Source organism: Ruditapes philippinarum, unplaced genomic scaffold, assembly GCF_026571515.1.
Source record: "Ruditapes philippinarum isolate M1 unplaced genomic scaffold, ASM2657151v2 ctg5563_1_1_1_1, whole genome shotgun sequence".
In the NCBI taxonomy this organism is placed as follows: Eukaryota; Metazoa; Mollusca; class Bivalvia; order Venerida; family Veneridae; genus Ruditapes; species Ruditapes philippinarum.
In genome coordinates this window covers 56,487-82,901 of record NW_026859854.1, presented here as the reverse complement: position 1 = coordinate 82,901, position 26,415 = coordinate 56,487, and the positions used below count along the sequence as shown (strand labels likewise).

Below are 26,415 nucleotides of genomic sequence, written 5' to 3'. Positions count from 1 at the left end.
TTAAACTCTTAAGTATTGATAATGAATTAAGGAACTTTTGAAGTTAGCACCTGCAGTTACAAGATTCCAAATGATCAAAAACTGGTATCAACCAAAAAAAATACATTATCTCTTATTGAATATTTTTAGTTTAGAAAATGCCTTTTGGAGCGAGGAAAATGAAAAATCTACTTATCAATTCTGTATTAGGTTATCAATTGTTTGATAAAAGATGTTACTTGTTATAAAGTCAAAGTTCTCTCGAGGAAGTCAATATAATACAAAAATATTTAATCTGGTCATAATATATGTAATATGTTTAGTTTAGAAACTGCATGTTGGAATGAGAAACACTATTTATCAATTCTATATTAGGAAATTAGTTTTTTGATAAAAGATGTAACTTTTTGTAAAGTAGCAGTCTCCTTGTGGACTTAAATCTAAAACAAAATCAGTCCGGTCATTATATATATGATATAACATTACAGAGAAATATTCAGCGTATACGTGATCTACTAGCTATGGAGGAGGACGAAAGAAGAGCATTGTTGAGATCCCAAACTGACGAGGAATATACAGACATCATGAATGTGTGCGCTACATTACCTAATGTAGAAATGGTTATCAGATCTGAAGGTAAACATAATGTATGATGTCATATAATCAATTGATCACTTCATATAGATACAAAAGTAACATGGCTTGCCTAGTCAAGTAGTTAAAGCATATGCCTCTCAACCTAGGAAATATGGGTTTGAGCCTATTCAGGTCACAAATATAACACCAGTACCGACCGGTTAGTATCAAGAAGTGGACTTGAAATGATTCATTTATGTTGCAAGATCTTGTTTTGCAATCAAGCTTAAATAAGTATGGTTAAACTAAAGATACAGGGCCTCCATGACCTTATGGTTCAAGAGACTGACTTCAAATTTCTAACCCTTAACCACTGTGGTGTCAAATCATACCAGGGACTTAGGAATAATTCATGCCAGGATGCTATCCAGTAAGCTTACATTAGGTTGCTGGTTCCTCTCAGATACATGTTTGTGCCTGTAATCATGCACAATGTTACATTTGATTCCTGGTTCCTCTCAGATACCTGTTTGTGCCTGTAATCATGCACAATGTTACATTAGATTCCTGGTTCCTCTCAGATACCTGCTTGTGCCTGTAATCATACACAATGTTGATGTGATATTAAACCCAACAAACACAGAAAATGATACAGATACATTCTTAAATGCTTACCTATAGGCTATAGTATGTTTTATTTTTAATTAGATATTGTATGATTAAGAATGGTTTAAACATAAATAATTTTCAAATTTTTACACCACTTTCATAAGTGTTTGACATGTTTTGAAAACATGAAAAAAAATGATGTTTTCTATGTTGAACAATGAATTTACAAGTTTGCTCAAGAATTTTGCTGTACATGTATTATTATCAAATCATAATAATGATGACCTTTTTTACGGGCTTACTGAAAAGAATATAATGATATGGAATTGAAAATCATTACAGAATATCATAATGTCTGTCAGTATAATAAGATATGTTTTGGAATGTTTACAGTATTGGATGATGATGATAAATCTATCACGGCCGGCAGTATAGTCACGGTAACCGTTACATTGAAGAGACGTAACATGATTGATAATTTTGATATTGACAAGTTAACTGGTGAATCAGGAGAAATTATAGAAGAGGATGAGGAAAATGAAGACAAGATAAAAGATGATGCAGAGGATAATGATGATAGCAAGGTTTGTAATGAACTGTTGAACTAAATGTACTTATAATATAAAACAAACCAGGACTGTTTTCAAGTCAACAGTATTAAAGGAGCTGTACTCAACCGTCTTCATATTTTATATGCTTGACAATGTAAAGTAATTTCATGGTAAAAAAATAAAATTTAAAAAAAATTTGGCTTTTGTTGCCAAATTAATTTCAGTTGTATTATTGCTCATTTTTGAAGAAACTATAATTTTTACTTGAAATGTTAATCTGTAGCTTGCTGTAATTATATCATAGACATGTTTTGCTTTAAACCTGTAAGTTTGGGTTACAAAATTGAGGGATTTCAGTATTTAAACTGCCAACAGTTTAGAGCTTGATTAGAAAGCTCATCTGTTATTATCACAGCTAGCACATACAAATTTTAATGGTTTGGATTTTATTGCCTTTTATTCCATATCAGTATACAGAAAAACTTGCAGGAATACACATTTCTTAATGAAGAACTGAATATCTTTTTTCCTATTTACTCCCTCCTATGTTTAAATAAAACATTCTCGATTTACTCCTGGTTTAATCTGTCTAACAGGATTTTTATGGTCACTCTTGTTGCAGTAGATTTATTCTGTCACAAGAAATTGTTTATCATGTTAATAGATTAATGTAGAGATAAGCAAAAATGACATTTTACCAAAACTATCTTAATAGGCAGTTGAAGTCCATAATGAAAACAAACCAAAAGCCTGGCAAAAACAGAGTAAAGGAAAGAAAAAACCTGCAAAAGCAAAGGGAAAGAAGACTAAACAACCCTACCAGTGGAAGAAACCAGCTGTTCAAAATGTTGGTGCAAAATCAGAACAAGAGAACGCTGGAAATGATGACCAGGTAGATAAAGTTTTAAATGTATGATATATACTGATGTGGTACTTATGGTAAGCTTTTACTATTGTTGACTGTCTGTCGTCCATAATTAGTACCAATGAAATCTTATCTGCAACCCTTCAACCAAATTTGATAAAATTTGCCAGATATTTTCATAGCAGAAAAAGTGCAGACATATTCCATACCTGATTCATTGAAGCCTTGACCAAGAGCTCAGATATTTGACGTGAAACATTTTCTGGTAGACCTCTACTAAATTTCTGTACATCTTGACCCTAGGGTTATTTGATTTTACAAAGATTCATTTAGGACAAGCCTAAAAGATTTGCCTCAGCTTTGAATGGAGATAATTGATGTGTTTTAATGTCCGGTTTACTTAAATATGTTCGCACACAGGAAGATGAGTGATCTTATGCCATCATGGCCCTCTTGTTTTCATTTGTATTTGGCACTCATCATAAATCATGGCAAAACCCATCACAGCCTTTGTAGACTTGTAATATTTTGTTAATTATTTTCAGTTTATATGATATGACCTTGAAGTTTATCATTACTATTATAACAGGAGGAAGGTGCAGAGGAGAAAGATGATGATGAAGATGTTACAGAGTCAGAAAACGAGTCAGAACCAGAAGAAGAGAAAGCTGTTGCAACGAAGAAGAAATCTAAGAGAACTAGAAGAGAGACCGAGAATGATGAAGATGATTGGGAAAAATTTCAGGAAGAGTCCAAGAAAGAGAACTCCCTTGAAACCAAGAAAAAAGAGAGTCACCCAGTTCACTGCCCTTACTTTCCTGATGTAAGCTTGAATAAAATAGTGGTTTTATTAGAAAATCAGTATATTTGTGGTGATTATTCTATAAAGTTCTGTTTGAAAATCATGATGTCGACTTTGATTGTAAATTTCAAAGATAAGTCATTTGTGCTTTACGTTTGTAAATGAGAAGTCCTATTTGGTATTTTTGCCGTTGAAGGTGTAATCAAGTTTGTGTATATTCATTTTAGTCTTTACAAGAAATATTGAACAAAAATTTAGATTGCATTGATGTAATAAGTGCAATTTATAGTTACTGACTTTGAAAGATATAAGTTAACTGTAAACTATGATATAATTCAGGAGAAGCAAGAAGGTTGGTGGTTATATGTGGCTGATAGGAAGAAACATATGTTGATTACAGCACCTGTACAGATATTGTCCCTCAAAACTGTGGAAGAGGTAATATATGTTGTATTTAAAATTTTAGTCTGTTGACACTGTTATTGTCAGAGACCTTTTTATATACTCTTTATATTTTATATACCTTTGAAGACATTCAACAGTATTGATTTGCCAGCTATCTGAATCTATGCTGCTGCTGCTAAGTTTTAACATTTTGAAATCTTTATAATGAAAAGTTCCAAATTTACTTTAGGGCAAGACTGTAATTAAAATAGTGCAGAATTAAAAGTTGGTTTATTTTTGTTACACAAATAAATAGAATGTTTATAGTTCCCTAGTAATGGGGTTTATATAAATTTATTTCATGCTTTCCAGTGTTTTATTGTAATATATCAGATAATTATATTCTGATAAACCACTAGTGAAATTTATAAAATATAATTTTCACTGTAGCCGGACTATATCTGAATGCGGATGAAAAGAAAATCATAACTAAATGGAATAACATGCAGAAATAAATGCCGTCATACGTAAATTTTGCTTCTTTAGGAAAAGAAAGGCGATGTTACCATACATCATGTTAAAAATGTAACAAAATTTGAGAAATCTAACAGAACTCAACTATATTTCAAAATTGATGATGTGACGTCATGATGTTATGACGTCATAAAGGAGAATGCGCAACGTTACGCTGCAAAATCAGTAAAAATACTTAAAATCACTTAAAAGCATGAAATAAAAAGAAAATATATTTGTTTTACATATAAGATTGAAATATATTTCAATCTTACATGCAAAACAAACAAATATCCTCTATATATCTATAAATGTTAAGATAGATAAATCTTTCTTTTGTTTCTTTCAAGTTTGTGATTCTATAGTTGGATACCTACCTTAAATTTGCTGGAAATGTATCTCTTATTGTTGATGTATAATGAACCAAAAAGCAAATACTAATGAGATTTATAGTACCTTTATTATCAACTTAGTAATTTAAACGTTATTTTATTATTTCAGATGCAGTTAAAGTTTTCAGCTCCACCCAAACCGGGTATTTACACATATAACATCATTTTAAGATCAGACAGTTATTTTGACTTTGATCAGGTTCACAACATTAAGGTATGTCTTTGGTTACTCTTTGTTGAGTATTTCTTGTCTCATTTTCTGTCATGTTTTCCCTTAATTAGTTTATACAGTATTTATTTTAGTTTGATTGTGTAGGAAGCAATAAGCTCATAAACATACTCTTGAATCTGTTCCTGGAACTAACCAGTACTGGTAAATGAGTGTCCAGTTTCTTGCTCAAGGTAACAACAGCTTGCCCTTAACAGGGTTTGAACTCACTTGCCTTGCAGATCCTTAGATAACTAGTCTGATGTGTTAACCACCTGGTCATCTTGCCATATTTAATTGATTTCTCCTTTGGCATTATAACATATTCTTTCAAATATCACATTTAACATATTTTGTTGCAATTTTCCCAAAAGCATAAGTTTTTAAACAATAATTTTTAGTGTGTAAAATGGATTTAGATTTTGACTTTTTCATGTTTTGATGAATTTTGTAATTAATTATTTTCTAGTTCATAGAGTGAATATAAAGTAAATTTTAGTGAGTTTATGGGTTGTATGATATCAGATATACTATATGTAGAGAGTGTATGTTATTTATAATATATGTTTATATTATTACAGTTGGATGTGAAGGAGGCGAAGTTAGTAGAGGACCACCCACAGTGGGATATCTCAGATACGGAGGACGAGGCCGGGGACCACGATGCCGAGGCCAGTAACGACTCGGACTACTCTACAGATATGGATGATTCTGACGATGAATAAACTAATTAGTCACTCACTCATAAACTTCAGAATTCAGTGATGCATGAAGGCTTGTTGCTTGCTCTGTGATCAACATAATTTTGTTTATATACTGTGTATAAATGATATGGGTAGGGCATATTTATCAGATACATTGTTCAAGATATTTTACCAAGCAGGATCAACAGTGGTCCTAAGTGGTATAGGTTTGTTTGTTTCTGTGGTGTACAAAGAACAGATCTGTTTGTATATCGCATGCAGTGATAGTTGATAAATTTAGAAATGTTTTATGGTATATTGAGTGAATGTGTGAAAAATGAAAATGTAAATTATTATATATGAAAATTGAACTCATTTATTTTGTATTCATCTTTGCTGGTATATTGGTACTTTTTGTATGTGTTCAGTTTAAGATATTTGTGCATTATATAAAGCGTGAACTTGTAGTATTAAGAAACCATTGTTTGCTATTTAAAGGCAATTTACATGCTCGTTGAGCCATAAACATATAGGTGTTGTCTATCAAAATTAAATGAAAGATGAAATTGTAACGCAGTCCTTTGAAGTGCCAATAAGTTTTGTTTTTGAATATTCTCTATAAGTTGGTTTTTTTTCTAATGAGAGCAGTTAAAAAACTTTCATAATGTTGTGTTATTCTTTTTGATTTACCTTCAGAAATGGTTACCTGCCATTTGATCTTAGATTAACTTTGTGTTCACATTGAATTGTAAGTTAACAAAACAGGAATGTACTGCATGGATATGTCTTTCTGTTTAACTATGATTTATGCATTACCATTCAATAAATTCATAAGTATTATGAATGAATTATATTTTCTTCTTAGAAACTACATGTATTTAGCTTGTTTAAACATACTGAATTAATATCATTCAAGAAAATTTACAGGGTATATTATCACAAGGGTCTGAAATTAGTAAAGTGTTGATGGATCTATCTTAATTTTCCTAATATGACGGGGTTTACTGTAAGGGTCTTATCTGTATATAAACATTTGTAACTGGTGCTGGAACCATGTATCTACCATGTCATTGTATATAAATACTGAAATCATCTTTGACTCAATATGAAGTGTTCAGAGACATAATTACAGTTAAACTTGTCTGTGAAGTCCAGTTGTAGGAATTGGAAAATATTTTTGTTAATGATTGATTTCTCAAGATATGTTCAAGCAGAACACAATTGGTAAATAAAATACAGATTTCGTAGACAAGATTTTTTTTAAAATGTGAGCTAACATAGACATTTTCCATTGACCTGATAATAGTTTGTGTTAAGTAATCTAGCTACCTTAAGTCAGATCACAAATTCATCATTAATGTTAGCAGAAACAACATCAGATTATTATCATCATTGTGTCATTTATTTATTGTATTGTTTACTAATGTTGTACTTTCTTGAATTGAAATGTGGTCACATGTTTTGCAAGCCATATTTTATACTAGTTATTAATTGTACATAGACATAAATTATTAAGATGTTTATATATTATTATGTAATTATTGTCTCATCATTTCTTCTAGTGCTAAATGTTATTTTGTATTCCCTACTTAAGCTACTATCCCATAAACAATGATTTAAGCTCTCTTTTTTAAAGTTACCAAAAGATAAAACTACTCACATGAAACTATATGACCTTTACATTTCTTGCTCCCAGAAATTTAATAGGTCATTAAAGACACTTTAATCCTGCTTTAGTATCAACCCAGTGCAACAAAATGTTTTTGTGGGTTAGTAGCTTGAAATATAGAGACTATTGTAATATTTTGAATGATAAGCCATACAAATAGTAGTGATTATTCTAGACTTGAAAAAGGGGCAGGGAGGCATCAAAAAGGGGCAGGGTGGAACATGTGTCAATACAGATAGTTTATGACGTTATGATAATCATGGTCAGATAACTCATATCTTATCAGTAGATTAATTACCTCCCTTTATCTCAACACTTTCTGTGTGGTGTTTATTTTCTATATTTATGGTGATAGTGTCAATAGTGTGCATCAGCTTCTTATGATTCACAGAAATGATAAATACCTTGACATTGAGAGAACTCTTAAAAAGTGGCACAGCTTAAAACCAAGACAGATAAACTAAGAACTGTTTGTGACTGCATGTACCTCAAGAAGGTGAATAGTTCTGTATGCCACCCTGGCAAAAAAGTGATTAGACAATTATATATTTAATTGTGTTACAATGAACAGCTTAATTCTGTGTGTGCTAAAAATGTTGTGAACAATTTTACAGAAAATGTCATATTTGTTTGTTCATGTGTGTCTTTGAAGGTTTCATGTTCACTTTTCTCATGACTGTCCTCTGTACTATTTTTATAGATTTAAAGCTCATGGAAATTATATTTCAATGAAAGAATTGTACTGGCTGTATATATTTGTATCAATGACTTTATTGCAGGGCTACATTTACATTGTCACATTTTATGTAAATTTTAAGGTTTCATGTTAAAAACTTTCATAACTTGGAATTTGTTTCGTTATTTGAATCTGTACTTTGAGCAGTGATAATTGGTTTGTTACTTTACGTCACTCTGTAATAATATAGAAAGACTGGTTAATTTTCTAATTAAATTTGGGTTATAAAACAATTTCAAGTTATTGAAATTACTTCAGTCATCTTTTATATTTCACAATAACAGTCACATTTAGTAAAAAAAACAACGATTTTATCTTTATAAAGTAAATCTAATTTCGAATTGATTGAAATTGATTACAAATTGTCATTATCTTGCAATTTATTATGATATTTCACATATGATTTTACAGGTAACAAATAGATTCTAACTGAAGTTGTTACTGTACTATTTCATAAAAAAAATCTCCCGACTTCAACCGCAGAAAAACGGTTAATCTGTAGATTAATAATTCATTCAATTCATTAAAATGTCTTACAGCTAGAGACAAATATTCGCTTACTCATAATTGTCTTTGTTTATTTTCTGTATAATTACCGTACGATTACAGTATAAACAGTCTATGTAACGAACGGCTTGCAGTACAGGGCCGTACTTCAGTCCCAGGGCCGTACTGCTAGTGTTGTGGCTTCGTACACAAATTATTTCACCTTCTTTTATATAAATGTTGAATTGCAAGGAAGAAACACATTTAAAATCGATTCTTAGCAAATGTAAATAACTTTTATCGTACCTTTCTTTAGCACCAAAAAAAGAGGAAATACTGTGGTTTGTTTTGCGAATTTTCGCTCTTTTTCAATTTCTGCAAATTTCCTTTTCGCAGACGCCGGCATTTTGTTTCTCAAATGAACAACTAATTAATGAAAACCATAACACCCATCCTTATGACTTTAAAGAGTCTTTACGCAATTAAAGAGATTAATATGTGTAAATAATTAATTGTAATTACCTGTAAGTTGTACGAATTTTTACCGACATTGGTGAACAAACAAATTAGCGAATGCATTACAATTCGATTGTCTCCGTAAATCATTGCCATTTTAATCAGTTAATGACCACGGATTATCAATCAGTCGGTAATGTTCCTTACTAATCATTTCAAACTGTAGCAAACATAGCTAATTTGATCTCGAAACCAATTCACACGGGGCCGCTTCACACGGCCCACTTCACATCGGTCAGTCATTTGTTATCGCCGTGGGGCACCCGGTTTGTATATTGGAACGTGTCAACATCATAATCTTATCTTATAGATAAGTGATTGACAGTTTTTTATGTAGATCTATCTTATACATATTGATTGGGTATAGGAAAAAGAGGGCAGCGGGGCGCATTTCCGTATACGGGCGGTGTTTTAGAGGCAAAAGGGCGGACCTAAAAAGGGGCAGGGCGGAGCGCCCTGTCATTCCGCGCTAGAATAATCACTAAAATAGGGAATTTTTGTACTGTACTAATGTCTTTTCACTCGTTGGATGATTGATAAAGAATTTATTGAAACATCTTCTTACATCAACTTAGTATAGGGATACATCTCTACATATCTGTCATAGTGATGAATGTGTGTGTGGTATTTGTCATAAAATGTTGGTAATTTAGTTGACAAAATCTCTTGTAATGATTGTAATGACATACTCAAAATTATTTAGTGAAAGAGACAGATGTTCACAATGTATTAGTATAATTTTAATCTTTATAAGATTTTTGGGATATAAAATGGAAATAATTTTCCTGTTATAATGTGTTTATACTTTTTATTGTTTTATAGAAAATGTACACAAAATTATTTGTTAATACAATGTGTTCATTCTCATTAAAGATTAAACTAGGTTTATATTTATTTTAAGTACATGTATGTAGTGATGTATATTTTTGTAGGATGTATGAAAGATAAACAGAAAATAAAATATAGTATTTGCTCATTTGAAGTAATATATATGTATGTTTAAGTGTGACAACATGGATATGAACTTAAATTTTAAATGTACAGATATATCAAAAGTCAGTTCTAGGTGTGGTGTTATTTCAACATAGATTTTCTTATTCAGAGGGAAAGAGAGCAAAATTGTGCATGTTCAATGAACGTGAGAATTGTTATAAAGGAATTAAATGTGTGATATTGTAACAATATGGTTATGTCAACCTTACTTTGGTCAAACATATGATGGTTTATATTGTAAAGCCATAAAGGATTTCTACATTTAATGTGAGATTAATGTGAGATTTCTATCACATAATATATAGGTTATGTATGGCATTGACATTGGGTTTTTTTTCTGCTAAAATTATGGGGTAATGTCTCCATTATTTTAACCTGAAATTAATATGTGAATAATCAAATGAAAATTCACTGTTGATATTTCTAATTGGATTTAGTGGGAAAAGATTTATGTATTCTTAAAAGGTCATGTGTACTTTTAGAAAAGTTGGACTTTTCCATACATTTATCATATTAAAGTATTGTGAAATTTGTTATCGCACATCATTCATGTTTTTCAACTTTTATACAATGTGATTGAAATTAGTGTCAGGCTTTTTGCTGCTTATAACAGTAAAAGTAACCAATGTTAGTCAATATATTTATTATGGAAATTATTTGAATAAATAAGATTGAAACAATAATAATAATGTTGGTTTTCTCTGAAAATGTACAAATATCATCTGAACAGAGTATTACTAGTCTGGAAATGTCAGGGTGGGGAATAATGTCATGGAGATTCAGTTTTTACTTGTGGTCAACAACTGACAAACAAGCCTCATGCACCAGTCAAAAACAGTAGTAGATTTTGTTTTGGGAAAAATTGCTACTTCCTATATTGTTTTGCCCATTAATGGAATTGGCAATAGTAAGTTGCTAAATTGGGATAATATACATATAATCATTCCAAAAGAAAATACTTGCTTAACATTCTCTTAAGTTCTTTAAAGAACGAGGCAAGTTTTTAAAGCGGCATATTGTCTGACTGTGGTTGTGGCATATGCAGAATAATTCAACAATCTATAAAGTAAAACCATAGTAATAAACTGAATACAATTTGTGCAAACCCCTTTACTCTGTGACCCTTGTGAAGATGTCCTGAATGTTTTGACAGTCCTAGGAATAATAAAGTTATGAGCCACAGAGGAAAGCGGACACAACACTTTAACTTCAAGTGAAACCTTTACCATCTTGTGTAAAATATATAGAGGATATTCAAGTTTTTTCTATAAATACATTATTTATTTTCATCGAGTGGTATGAAAATAAATATTTCATGAGTGGCGGTAGCCACGAGTGAAATATGGTAATTTTCATGCCACAAGATGAAAATAAATCATGTATTTATAGAAAAAACTTGAATTTTCTGTTTATTATATATATATTTTTCTTTTTTGCGATAAAATTTGAAATACTTTCCCTTAAATTTTGTGTACTGGCAGAATTTAAAAGAAAGTAGTTCGGCAAGACACCAGTGAAAATACGGAAAATATGTTTCACTGCAGTGAAAAATAAATTTTTACAGTGAAAATACGGAAAATGAAAATACGCATTTTATTTCATCAATATTTCTCAATATTTCATTTATAAGTATATAATAAATCTTCTTACTGTGGTGAAGACATATGCAAAATATTTCAACAAATAATGACAATATGACCTTTGACCTCCAACTATAACCTTGAAGATGCCGTGGATTTTGCATGTGACAGAATGTCTGACTGTAGTAAAGACATACTGTATACCAAATATTCTGCCAATCGTTCAAGTAAAGGAAAGTACTTCTAAGCTGGACAGGATTTGACCTCTGACCTCCAAGCAAAATCTTGACCTAGAAGATACTGAGCTGGGTCTAGTGCAACACATTGTCTACTTATGGTGATTATGTGTACCAATTTATTTATTTACCAGCCTTCTGAAAGATAGGACCAAATACACTAAAACAATTCTCTTTTACACCGATACTTACAGTTGGGATTTTTCCTTTATGAAAGGCATGAGCATTTCAGTTTATTTGTGTGATCAACTATTTAGCACATATCAATTAAAATTACCAATTACATGGAAGTGTGTTACTTTAACCTTATGAGTATGTACTAATTCTGTACTCGCACTAGTTTTCTCAAAATGTCGTCCAACACCTCTGCATACTGTATATTTCTAGCAAATTTCTCATACAGCCAATACAAGTCTTCAATATAAAAAGCTACCAGTTATCATTCACTCAGTAAGTGTATTGACATATAGTAAGTTTCCTATTTACATTCATCCTTCATTATCAAGTACACACATGTACATGGGTTTATTTAGTCAGCTGAGAACTTGTTCAGCATCTTGGAACAAGATAAGCACGACTGACAAATGGCAGAATTACATTCAATGCTGCTCAATCCAAACAAAAACTTTCAAAATTGGCATAGTATGCACTTATTGATGTGTATATACCATTGCTAAATAATGACAAAAACACGACAAATGTTTGTTGACATGTTTAATCTTTTATATACATGATAAATGCCAGTCTTATAAAGCCAAACCATAACAAATAAATAACACAAAAAAACTACCTGCATCATCATTTGTCCTAATATATAATGTATATTCACATCAAGGTAAAAATAATCATCAACAGAAATATAATGCCTTACAGAAAATAACTGAATACAAACAACTAAATACTTATTCATATGCATGAAATGATGTTTTACCATTTTTTCACATATAAAGTTTAAGGTGTTAATAAAATAGATAATTAACCAACAGAAATTAAAAATATTTCTCCTAAATAACATTTAAAACCAGCATGTATAAATATGAATCTGTGGTGACGATATTAACTTATACCAACAATAATGACCAGCCGGATCAGCCTCTATACTGTTGGCTATTCTGTTATTAAAATTTTTCAAATCTTTAATTGACTGTTCTAAAGTCAAAGAATGGTAAGACCATGAAACAAATATAGCATCATGACACAGTAACAGATTCAAATTCAAAATTTCAGTTTTACATTTTTTTTTCAATGATATTGAAAATTAATGACCATTCCAAATATTTGTTTCCTATCTATTGCCATTGAATCTCAACTAAAGGAATACCATAGACATTAAATATTGAATTTATAAAACAATGGATATAATCAAAAAAAAAATATAATGGGACCAAATAAAATTTTGAACAAAATAGAAAATTTTAGCACTTGTTTGATATTTGTTCTTTAATCAGACAATGTTGCCTTCAGCACACTTCTATGTTATTTATTTCTCATGGTTTTTGGACAGGTAAAAACCAGCATAATAATGATAGCTCTCAATGGGTGATTTCACTTTAACAGGTGAGATAACTTGATGTATTGAAGAGAAGTTAACTCTCACATAGCTACAGGGGAATCAAGTGTCCAGATAGGGTAAATTGTGCATGTACAACAAGGAAGTTGTCCATCACAGGTCCCTAAGGGCATTATTATTATACATTTATATTTAAAAATAACTTACAGTATCAGGAAACATAAAATTTAAAGTTTCTGACAGTTATTTGTCTTATTTTTATCAAAGGTAAAATATAATACTGTTTTAGTTACGACATACTGACAGTTAGTTACAACCCTTTCTTTAATCAGATATAGATTTAACTTTTAGACTAAACTCTTATATATAGATACCTAACAATAAATATATTTATTCCAGTTAAGATAAAAATCATTAGAATACAGTACTAAGTACCTTATCTTTAATAATGACTTGCTCCTCAAATTTATAATCAGAATGTATGCATATGAATATTTTAAGTAATACTCAATATTTCCCCTTTGTTACATATCCTGGAATGTAAATTTGTTTAAATAGGATCTATGTAATCTAACCTTTATGTTTTAACATTTATGTCACACAAATGAATGCTTCTAATCTATCTGAACAACCCGGACTGTTAATAAGCACTTAAATCACCCTGATTGCACATTCAATTTAAAAAACAGACTTATTGCCATGTGCTAGTGAGCTGCAATTGGCTGATTGGGATTATGATGTAATGTTGGCGGCAGTGATGGACGTTCTTCTAATTTATCATATTCAAGATGAAATTCTTTTGCAACTTTTCGCCAATTCTGCGCATCAAAGAAATAGTAAGTTCCTCGCTCATATGCGTTAGTTTTGACAAGTGGTTCTACACCGGGAGCTCTGGTGATCCACACCCGCTCTTCTTTATGATATCGCCAGTCTCGATTGTATCTAATAAATAAAGCAATGTTCCATGTAGTGACATATCCAAATACATTTTTCCCTTCAATCTTTTAAGACATTGACAACAACTTGTTAAACTATCAAATGCATTTTTAAATATATAAACAAGAAGGCCATGATGACCCTGAGTCGCTCACCAGAAACAACTGCTTTTCTGTTTTGGAATGTCAATATATTCTAATATTAAATTTGAGCATAGAATATGTTTAAACAATAATTTGAAGAAATGGCATGCCTGGGGCATTTAAGCTATAGCTTAAACAGGGCCAATCAAATTACTATGAGCAAACTTGATAAAAGAGTACCCAAGAACGCTACTGACAAAGTTTGGTGATCGTTTATCAATTATTTCAGTAGGAAATGATGTTCAAAGGTTTTTTTGTGTCGCCTCTACGGAGTAGTGGCGATATATAGGGATCACTTCTCCATCGTCCGTCTGTCTGTCTGTCCGTCACAAAACTTGCCCGGACTTCTCCTCATAAACTACTGGTGCAATTTCATCCAAACTTTATAGGAATGATCCGTACCAAGTCTAGTTGTGCATATTATCAGCATTTTCCGGTTCAATGATTTTTGTCAGAGTTATGGCCCTTTAATAATATTTATTTTTAAAGTTTGTCCGGACTACTTCTCTTATACCACTTAAGCAATTTCAATGAAACTTTACAGGATTGAACTGTAGCTTAAGTCCTTGCGCATATTGCACGGGTTTTCCAGGAATGATCAGTACCAAGTTTAGTTGAGCACTGTCCGTCTGTCTGTCTGTCCGTCTGTCACAAACTTTGTCCCAACATGAAATTAGCCATCATGAGGCGACACATGTAATTACTGATCACTCTTGTCTATTTTTAGCTGTAGTGGCCCCTAAAAAGGGCTAATCAAATTAATATAAGCAAACTTGATAAAAGAGTACCCAATAATGTTACAGACAAAGTTTGGTGTGCATCCATCAATTAGTTCTGTAGTAGAAGATGTTTAAAGGTTTTTCTATTTTTAGCTAAAGCAGCCACTAAAAGGGGCTGAGCAAACTTGATAAAAGACTACCCAAGAATGCTACAGACAAAGTTTAGTGATCATTCATCAATAAGTTCTGTAGCAATAGACGTTTAAACGTATATCTATTTTTTATTTTAGTGGCCCCTATAAGGGACCAATCAAATTCATATGAGCAAACTTGATAAAAGACTACCCAAGAATGCTACAGACAAAGTTTGGTGATCATCAATCCATTAGTTCTGTAGAAATAGAAATTTATGTATTTCTATTTTTAGCTTTTGTGGCCCCTAAAAGGAGCCAATCAAAATAATATTAGCAAACTTGATAAAAGACTACCCAAGAATGCTACAGACAAAGTTTAGTGATCATTCATCAATAAGTTCTGTAGCAATAGACGTTTAAACGTATATCTATTTTTAATTTTAGCGGCCCCTATAAGGGACCAATCAAATTCATATGAGCAAACTTGATAAAAGACTACCCAAGAATGCTACAAACAAAGTTTGGTGATCATCAATCCATTAGTTCTGTAGAAATAGACATTTAAAGGTATTTCTATTTTTAGCTTTTGTGGCCCCTTAAAGGAGCCAATCAAAATAATATTAGCAAACTTGATAAAAGACTACCCAAGAATGCTACAGACAAAGTTTTGTGATCATCCATCAATTGGTTCTCTAAAAATAGACATTTAACAGTATTTCTATTTTTAGCTTTAGCTAAAAGGGGCCAATCAAATTAATAAAAACACTACTCAAGAATGTTTTGTGATCATCCATCAATTGGTTCTCTAAAAATAGACATTTAACAGTATTTCTATTTTTAGCTTTAGCTAAAAGGGGCCAATCAAATTAATAAAAACACTACCCAAGAATGCTACAGACAAAGTTTGGTGATCATCCATCAATTAGCTCTGTAGGAGAATATGTTTAAAAGTTTTTCAATTTTAAGCCTTAGAATCCCCTAAAAGGGGGCCAATCAAAATAATATTATTAAACTTGATAAAAGACTACCTAAGAATGCTACTGACAAAGTTGGGTGATCATCCATCAATTAGTTCTGTAGAAATAGACATGAATAGAATATGTTTAAACAATAATTTGAAGAAATGTCATGACGTGAAGCATTAAATCTTTAGCTTAAATTGGGCCAATCAAATTACTATGAGCAAACTTGATAAAGACTACCCAAGAATGCTACAAAGTTTTGTGATCATATATCAATTATTTCAGTAGGAAATGATTTTCGAAGGTATTTTCTATTTTTAGCTTTAGTGGCCCCTAAAAGGGGCCAGTCAAATTAATATAAGCAAACTTGATAAAAGAGCACCCAAGATTGCTACAGACAAAGTTGGGTGATCATCCATCAATTGGTTCTGTAGTAGAAGATGTTTAAAGGGTTTTTTTATTTTTAGCTTTAGTGGCCCCTAAAAGGGGCCAATCAAATTTGTATGAGCAAACTTCATAAAAGACTACCCAAGAATGCTACAGACAAAGTTAGGTGATAATCCATTCATTAGTTCTGTAGAAGATGTTTAAAGGTTTTTCTTTTTTTAGCCTTAGAGACCCCTAAAAGGGGCCAATCAAATTCATATGAGCAAACTTGATAAAAGACTACCCAAGAATGCTACAGACAAAGTTTGGTGATCATCCATCCATTAGTTCTGTAGAAGAAGATGTTTAAAGGTTTTTCTATTTTTAGCTCTGCTGACCCCTAAAAGGGGCTAATTGGAATGACATGAGCAAATTCAAGTGTGACTGTCACAAGGATGCAACAGAACAAATTTGAAATAAATCTGCTTAGTAGTTTCAGAGAAAAAGATGATTGTTGAGGCATGATGATGAACGCCGGAGCATCCCTCTTTGATACTAATAGCTCACCCTGAGCCTTCGGCTCTGGTGAGCTAAAGAAAAAAAACAACAACAAAAAAAAAAACACTGAGAAATAAAAGTTTGGATGGCCGATTGAGGAAAAAATCACGAAATATTAATAATGTTTTAGGAATTATTCATACAAGATTAATAACTTTCTTTGTATTCAAGCAATCATGAATGTAGTAACAACTGTAACAGATCATATTTATAACTTACAGTTCAGCGGCTGCTGCCAGTTGTAATACATCACTACCATTCATATAAAACAAGAAAAATAATAAATCTTCTCCATAACGATTCAATTTGATTGGTGCAAGCTGAAAAAAGAAAATTGAAGTAAAGTTATTACAACGGTAAACAAGAAACATGGCAATGCCATGAAACCAGGTTTTCAATTATCACCATTGTAGATAAATATGTTGTATTTGAAATACAAATACAAGCAACAAACAATGTAACTATGTGCAATGTAAAACATGAATAATGTAGGAGGAATTACCACTGAGTAGTGTTCACTATATATTCTGTATAAGGAAAAAAAACAAAGGGCCATAATTAGGTCAAATATTATCCAATCACAAAACCCAGACAATATGCCCAAGGGCAATTGGTGACAAAGGTTCTGTGAAAGTTTGGTCAAAATCCGTGGAAAAATGTAGGAGGAGTTGAGCACAGAAGAAATTGTTCACTATATATTCTTTATAAGGGCAAAAAACAAAGGGCCATAATTAGGTCAAATATTATCCAATCGCAAAACCCCTACAATATGTGCCAGGGCACTTGATGACAAAGCTTCTGTGAAAGTTTAGTCAAAATCCGTTGAGAAATGTAGGAGGAGTTGCGCAAAGAAGAAATTGTTCACTATATATTCTATATAAGGAAAAAAAAGAAAGGGCCATAATTAGGTCAAATATTATCCAATCGCAAAACCCCGACAAAATGCGCCAGGGCACTTGATGACAAAGCTTCTGTGAAAGTTTGGTCAAAATCCGTTGTGAAATGTAGAAGGAGTTGCGCACAGAAGAAATTGTTACCGCCCTCCCGCCCGCCCGCCGACATACCTCATTCTAATAACCAGTTTTTTCCTTCGGAAAACCTGGTTAAAACTAACTTGAAAATTTCAATTCTAAATGGCTAAAAAGCTTAGTAACATTCAAGCTAAAAACGATAAACTCACTAATGAATTATTGTGGAAGCATAAAATCTAGACAGAATCTTATAGCCAATGTAAATGTTATGGTAAATACACTCTTAAGTCCATGATAATTAACTATGAAAAGAAATCCATTAAATATTTACAAAAACAAAAAAGTCATACAACAATTTTCAACAAGCATATGAAGACAAATATATATATAGTTTACACACACATACCTTATCTCGTACATATATATTTGTTAAATACTCTGCTGGGACATGGAAATCTGAAAATAAACAATTATGATAACATAATTCAAGTCCTATTTATTGATATTAATTATGAACATAATGTGCATTTATGCTAATAAAACTTATCTGTTCTGGATTTCGGGCTTATTTATTCCAAAATTTCATTGTGTTGAAGATGGAATCCTGCTAAAGCCAGTAAAGGATGTGTCACACATGTATGTTGCATCTGTGTAAAAAACAGTCTACAATTTTCACTTTTCCAAAGTTTGTGAATCTCTACTTTTCTAGATTTCTCTACACCACTCACTCCATATCACTGCCTTAACCTTATGTAATTCTTTCAAGGATCCAAGATGTAAAATTTATGATGAAACAGTGTCATCATTAATGATCCAATGATACAAATGTTTTGTAGACATATCTGAATTGTTCTGAATGCACTTACCAATATCTTGCGGCCTACATGGTAGGTCTACCCAAGGTGACTGGAAAGTACTATACAAGTTACTGAAATACAAAATATTGCATATGACTAACTCCCAGGGGCTTTTTTCTATATCACCAGGGGTTGCTTTATACAAGATCCCATTCCCAATCCAAAATATATTTCAAAATTTCAAACAATACCTGCTAAAAAATAAAACTATCTTAACTTCTGAATTTTTTTTAATTGTATTGACTTGTTTCTAAAAAGAAGTAATGCAATTTGATACACATGTATGAATAAAATTAAAAGTATAAATGTATAAGGTAGATTTTTAAATATGAGCCGCGTCATGACAAAACCAACATAATGGGTTTGCGACCAGCATGGATCCAGACCAGCCTGCGCATCCGCGCAGTCTGATCAGGATCCATGCTGTTCGCTTACCAACTCTATTACAAGTAGAGAAACTGATAGCGAACAGCATGGATCCTGATCAGACTGCACTGATGCGCAGGCTGGTCTGGATCCATGCTGGTCGCAAACGCATTACGTTGGTTTTGTCGTGACACGGCTCATATAATTTACTAAACTCCCACATATTTCCCCTACTTTAAGCTAGGGCCAAAATGAAAACATGTAAGATATAAATAAAGCACATACTCAGGTGAGTTGAGATTCAGTCCAAGTGTGGTGAGATCCATGCCAGGTGCCAGGGCAACAAGACTGGGGTCTGTCTCTGCTGATTTTATAAACGTCAACAAACCAACAATACCAAACTGATCAGGCACCATTCCTTGTGGGATATTCGTTACACGACCTGATAATGAAAATAACTATCTTAATAGTAATTTATTATGCTAAAATAAAGTTTGTAATCTTGCGATTGAGTTCTAAAGAACAAACTTTTATTTTGATGACATTAGAGCCAATTTAAAAGTGTTCAGTAATATAATTATATTGGTTGACATTTATTCTTCTTGATTCTAAAATAGTTATGTTTTTTCCAAAGGCAACTGCCAACTTCTCCCAAGAGAACATTGGACACAACAGTGAAGGACATGTGGCTTTAAAAATATTGTCACTTACCAATTCATACTATGCAAAGCAAACATCAATTCTAAGGTTCTTAAAAACTAATGCCTTACTATAAGTATATTATAAGAACTCAAAGGATGGACTTTTTAAGAACGCAGAATGTATGACCTAATTACAGCAAACTAACATACAAATTTCTCAAACAGAATCTAGCAGATCTATAATCTGTTATTATGTCCACTTCATCTTGGTGACTTTAGCAGAAATTTTGCAACAGTTTGTAATGAAATGATCATAATATCCCTTTCAGGCTGTTATGACTATAATCATAAAATCAAATGTTGTCTTTAGAATGAAATGTTTAGTAGACAAAAGTAAAGTATAATGTTACCATCATTATGCACTTGTATGCCTTTCCGTTGCGCTGATGAGCTAGCTTTATCTCCAGGAAACTTGCTATCTTTGTTTAAAGCTTGTTCATATGAGGATCCTGTTATTAAGTTGGTAGGCTGAAAAGAATTTTTTTAGAATGATGGTCTTGTATAAATATTTTGTAGGACTCCATTTTCCTTTCAAATGAAATCAAGTCTCAGAAAGTATATGGCACTTGGCTAAGTAGGTTTGGAAAAGTGACTTAATAATTTAAATCATACATAGCATGTTTGTAACAAATCCTTGTTGTCATTTATAAGAATTAGACTGTAGACAATTAAATCAAGATAAAGTATAGTATACATTGATGATCAGCTAAATGTATGTTAAAGGCCAATAAAAGCTACCAATGCTATTTTCATATCTCTGAAAGTTTTAACTTTGCTGTTCTGTTACAGTTTCTGAAACTGTACACTTTTGCCATATTGATGAATCATTTCATTGCACGCAAGGCCAAATTACATCTTTACTTTCTATTTGCTATTTTTCATGACAAATTCTTTCATATGAAACAATGCTTTCATCATGTGATTAAGTTCTAACATGCTCTAAATCAATTTTTAAAACATTATAATTCCAAGTTTGCCTTTTCTTCAAAGGAAAAATTGTATTCATTTCTGAGCCTTTAATCCTTGCATAAAAAAACAACAGAAAAACAACAGAAAAACAACAAAACATATTTTGAATTTGAAAATACATGTTATATAAAAAATAATTCTACAGCACTTAAAATTAGAATGATTTAGTTCTTTTAATATGCTCATATCCATTACCTAAATGTTTTAGCAGAAAATCTGTTTTTAATAATTTGTAACTTTACCTGTTTCTTTGACGGGTCTGTGTTACCTGCATTTTGAGGATCAGAGACAAACATTGATAATGTACCTGAAACATACATACACATACATTAAAACATTTACAACATAATTTGCTCATTACTCAGATTTTATCAATTTAGACCTTTAAATGTCTGTAAAATAAATTATCTTCAGGTAAATGTTAAAAGGATGTTCAGAAAGAAAGTTTGATTGAAAAGTATAAACCTACATATCTGCTGTAAAACTTGTAATTTGAATTGAGAAAAATGTGGGTATGAAGGAATTATGTTAGTAATATAAATAGTATACTTATATAGTAGTATGCTTCCCAAAGAGCAAATGACACATGCACAAATCATTGCAGTTAAAAACCTACTTCAATAGCAGTATAATATTTTGTTCTGGAACATTTCATTCTATTTATGTACAATATTCATGTGTATTGAATAATAGAAACATTCTCTTTCTAGAATTATTTTGGAAATAAAATAATTTTACTGTGAATAAATTAAAAAATAAAAATATTTCATTACTTATAGCTTTATATCCTATAAGTTAAATAAGGCAATCAGTATGGAAAACACCACTGCATATCTGTGATTAGGTCATCCTTAAAAAAATGTTCGTTTGCAGTAACGCGACCGACTCACAAAATTTGCCCCTACTCAAAATTTTTTTTCATGGTCTGAAAATTATGCCTTGTGCTTTGTTTTCGTTCTTTTAAAGGTTAATAGAATAAATAAAATGTAGGTCTTATTAAATTAGAATTCAGTTATCAATTTATTAATTGTTACCAGATTATCAAAGCATATATTGTCCAGCATTTTGATATTCCATGTTTATTTGGGAGTACAGTTCAATAAAAAAAAAACCACCTTGAAAATTCTGGGTCGGGTTACTGCAAACAAACATTTTTTTAAGGATGGCCTTATTTAATATAGAATGTATCCATGCATGTGGTGCTTTATTACATTATGGACAAGGGAAACTTATGGTTGTCCCAACGTTAAACCTTGTTTTATGTAAGTGCATTACAACGGCTTGGTGTGAAACAGTTGTAACTCATGTGATATATAGATGGTGTTACAATATCACACTAAACCATTGATTTCTCTCAAATATATCTTCTTTCATAGCCTTTAAAACCTCAAGTAAATATGAACTGTCAAAATGTAAAATCAACAAATAACATGAATCCAAGATGATATGATTTGAATTATAATACTTACTTTGAGCACCAGGTAATGCTGGGAAATCTTCTTGTTGTATCTGAAACTCCGGAGTCTGGTCCTGTACTGGGTTTTTTACCATACCAACTGCAACATGAGAAAATCCCGCTGAATGAAACAGACAACATTCTATAGCCGTCTAATCTCTATAAACACGTATCTCAACGTATGATTTCAATGTTTAAATTCATTACATGAATCTATGTCAATCATTAAGTCTATAGTTATGCTAGTATCATGCAAACTAAGCAAAACAAGTCTATAGTTAGAGTTTTTTATCATTAAGGTTTTCATGGAGGGTAAAGTGTTAAAATTATCAGAAGTTAATGAAATTTCAGCATATGTTTTCCTCTGTTTGGGTCTTTAGAGGAAGAAAAGCACAATAACTAACATCAGCAAACTTTATCTAAGATTTGTGTTCCATGCAAATTTATTCACTATGGATTGCAACAGGGTAACATTTTTGTTCTTTGATCTTACACCCCAAATATCAGTTTAAGAATTTGGGAAATGGAAATTTCTCAGTAAATTTAAAAGGGATCCACCCCATTTTAAGTATAATTTTTAAATGAAAATTTAAAAATTTTTTTAAGAAATTTCTGAGATCCATGTCCCCTATAGAAAAACTTCAACTTGAAAACAAAATTTCTATAAATAAAATGAAAATAGGTTTAACTAAAAAAGGAAAATTTCATAGAAACATCCCTCTATAGATTATGGTTATAAACTCTAAAACTTCTAAGAAATCTTCACTGTAACCAGACTGAGTACTTGAATACTGAAATCGGTAATTGTTTCAATCCCTATCAATCACACAACAAAATTAAGTAACTAAACAATGATAGCACAATAATCATGCAAACATTGAAAATAATAAAATTTTTACAATATAACAAAACTGAAAAACAAAACAAAAAACATTTGCATACCATAATTTCTTGCAGAGGACATAGAGTTTGAAGCATTAATTTTGTTGCCTAGCGATGGAAAGTCGGACAGATCAAAGTTTGGTTGGTTCATATCTGCTCGTGAAAACCCAAACGATGACGCCAAGTTTGATATTGGTGCAGCTGAACTACTGAAGTACAAATTTACATAATTTTATATTCAGATTATTTCTTGGAAATGTTTCCGTCATATTTTACATTACAATTAAATACATAGAACTTAAACAATGAAAAGTGTTTACAGTCAAGATTCTTCTTTCTCTCATACTGTTACAAAATCTCGGACATTTATCCACATATATTAATTTTTTTTTTCTTTCTACAATTTAAATTTCAACAAATAAACTAACAATCAGGATGTCTCAATTTAACTCTTTTCAGTTTTAAATCATAGTAAATGAGATCTTAAACTTAATTAACTAATGATTAACTTCCCAAAATCTGAAAATCAAGTTATTGTAACAATGATATGTAAGTTACCTTGGAAGTCCTGACCCTATTGGTCTCTTCTGTAAGGCCGAAATTGGGGCTCGATGTTGTCCTATTGCAGATATTACACCTCTGTAATATAGAATATATTTATCTTTCATTATGTTTCCAATGTAATACAAGCATTTTCTATCTCTTTTTTATTACACATGGTAAAAATAAAACATTATGACAACCTCTAACCTATCACCTGATTTGTTGCTATAAATGCTGATTATATTATTTTTTTCTACTTTTGAAAATTCTTCATTAATCTTCAAAATCCCAAAACTTTGTTAAAATAAACCCAATCAGCTCAACTTAAAAGGCATATATTAATGTATATATAGGTGTTATGAAATCTAATTTATGTGTATTATCATCTGAAAAAATTCAATTTTTCTAATTTTCTTATGGTTACAATACTAAAATTTCAATTAAAAGGTACAGGCATTTGCAAAAAAAGTAGTAAAATCACTACATATAAAATCAGTCGCTTCATTTTTTAAATTCCACATTTGTAAATATTGTCATATGAAATAGATATTTTGACTTTAAATCGGTTATGCTAACAAACTTCAAAATAGAAAACACGACTGTATACTGGGACCAGTCTTTTAAAATTAAAAGAAATTCTTGGCTAAACCCCTCCCGTTTAGACAAAGGGTAAATTGGTTTCCTATTTGGTGAATTTTTTTGGTATGTTCCAGGTGTAAAAGGGCTTTTCAGAAATATTGGGGTCAATTAGCTGAAAAATTTTTGATTTGAAAAAGGGCCCGCCCGTGGGGGATCGGGGAAAATTTTTCCTATCCCTTTTAAACACATCTATATATTTAATAATATTTACTGTACATTCTCAACTCATTAATGTTTGTGGTGACCTTGATCTGAAATATTTGATTTAATTTTATATGCTTATCTGACAACAAAACTAGAACTCCGCGAGTCGGATGTGTCGCCTTGCGAACAGTATAGTTGTGACTTAAGCATTTTTTTCTTAAATGTAGGTTATTTATAAACACTGCTAAAGGGCAATAATTAATTTAATAAGAAGTGCAGAGTACCAGTTCTTGTGCACTGCACTTCTTCTTAATGAGATCTACCATCCTATGAAGATAATCAAGTCCATAGCTTTTATAGTTGAAGAGAAATGGCCTGGACAAAATTAAAGTATGAAAATTAACAAAGGGCAATAACTCAAAAACCCTAGAAAATCAGGTTTTGTGCACTGCACTTCATCTCAATGAGACCTATCATCCTATGAAATTTCATGTCCAAAGCTTTTCCTAGTTTAGGAAAAATGGCCTAGACAAAAATAAAGTATGAAAATTAACAAGAGCTGTCCGTAAGACAGCGCGCTCGACTTTTTTATTGCTTGCCAATAAAAAAAGTTTTTGCAGTAAAAGGCAATACAAGAATCTCTGTATTTTTAAAGTGAACTAGTTGTTTGATACCCTTGAATATTACAGCAATGTTTATATGACATGATTTATGGTAAAGTGAACAAGTGGATAGGAATGAATTTTTTTAGATTTTTTAATTTTTTTAGTGCTTGCCTATAATACAAAACATTGACAGTTAAGGGCCATAATTCAAATAAAATCTTTGACAGAATTACCTTCTCCTGGACATGTTTGGGAATCATGATTGTAAACAAGTATTCCAACTTTCAAATTAATATCTCAAACAGTTCAGTCAAAAAGTGGACTGGTACTAAAAACTTAACCAAGATTCTAAGTCGATAAAAGGCCTTAATTTTTAAAACAAATCCTTGACAGAGTTACCTTCTCTTGCGTACAGATGGGGGTAATGATGTGAAATAGCATTAAAAAGTTTCAAAGCAATATCTCAAAGGGTTAAGGCAATAAGTGGATTTTACCCATATTCAATGTATTTTCTAAGTCAAAAAGGGGCATAATTCTGTCAAAAACCTTGACAGAGTTATGTCCTCTTGTCTGTTGATGAAGGTCGTGATGGTAAACAAGTATGGTCAGTTTCAAAGCAATACCTCCAATGGTTTTGAAATAAAGTGAGGTGGTACAAAAAACTTAACCAAGCTCAATACACTTTCTAAGTCAAAAAAGGGCCATAATTCTGTCAAAAACCTTGACAGAGTTATGTACTCTTGTCTGTAGATGGAGGTTATGATGGTGAACAAGTATGGTAAGTTTCAAAGCCATACTTGTAATACTTCTGAAATAAAGTGGGGTGGTACGAAAAACTTAACCAAGGTGTTACGCCAACGCTAACGCCGACGCGAGTAGGATAGCTCCCCTTTTCATAGAAAAGTCGAGCTAAAAAAGGGCAATAACTCAAAAAATAAGAAGTGCAGAGTACCTATTCTTGTGCACTGCACTTTTTCTTAATGAGATCTATCATCTTATGAAGATTCAAGTCCATAGCTTTTATAGTTACAGAGAAATGGCCCGGACAAAATTAAGTATGAAAATTGACAAAGGGCAATAACTAAAAAATTAAGAAGTGCAGAGTACTGGTCCTTGTGCACTGCATTTCGGGTTATTGAAAGAAGCATGCATACTAAGTTTGAAGTCAATCCGACT

The 26,415-nt window shown here is 31.5% G+C and overlaps 2 protein-coding genes across 2 annotated transcripts in view; one reads left to right on the top strand and one right to left on the bottom strand.

The window, feature by feature from the left end:
* Window positions 1-467: 467 nt before the first annotated feature.
* LOC132758124 (translocation protein SEC63 homolog) lies at window positions 468-7,711 on the top strand (the record flags this gene model as incomplete). The annotated part of the gene is given in 7 exon segments (XM_060749637.1): window positions 468-615; window positions 1,558-1,748; window positions 2,431-2,607; window positions 3,170-3,403; window positions 3,722-3,820; window positions 4,781-4,885; window positions 5,461-7,711. Coding segments are annotated over 7 exon segments (1,098 nt in total), but the record flags the coding sequence as incomplete, so codon positions are not given.
* Window positions 7,712-12,475: 4,764 nt separating this feature from the next.
* LOC132758125 (CCR4-NOT transcription complex subunit 2-like) overlaps window positions 12,476-26,415 on the bottom strand; it is a 29,927-nt gene continuing 15,987 nt past the window's right edge. The window contains exons 8-17 of the mRNA XM_060749638.1: window positions 23,867-24,010; window positions 23,369-23,517; window positions 22,440-22,547; window positions 21,213-21,277; window positions 20,352-20,469; window positions 19,586-19,742; window positions 18,944-19,005; window positions 18,484-18,533; window positions 17,326-17,426; window positions 12,476-14,230 (exon numbers count right to left, since the gene is read on the bottom strand). Of these exons, the coding sequence (XP_060605621.1) occupies window positions 13,993-14,230; window positions 17,326-17,426; window positions 18,484-18,533; window positions 18,944-19,005; window positions 19,586-19,742; window positions 20,352-20,469; window positions 21,213-21,277; window positions 22,440-22,547; window positions 23,369-23,517; window positions 23,867-24,010 (1,192 nt within the window). The 3' untranslated portion in view covers window positions 12,476-13,992. The remainder of the gene's footprint in view (window positions 14,231-17,325; window positions 17,427-18,483; window positions 18,534-18,943; window positions 19,006-19,585; window positions 19,743-20,351; window positions 20,470-21,212; window positions 21,278-22,439; window positions 22,548-23,368; window positions 23,518-23,866; window positions 24,011-26,415) is intronic.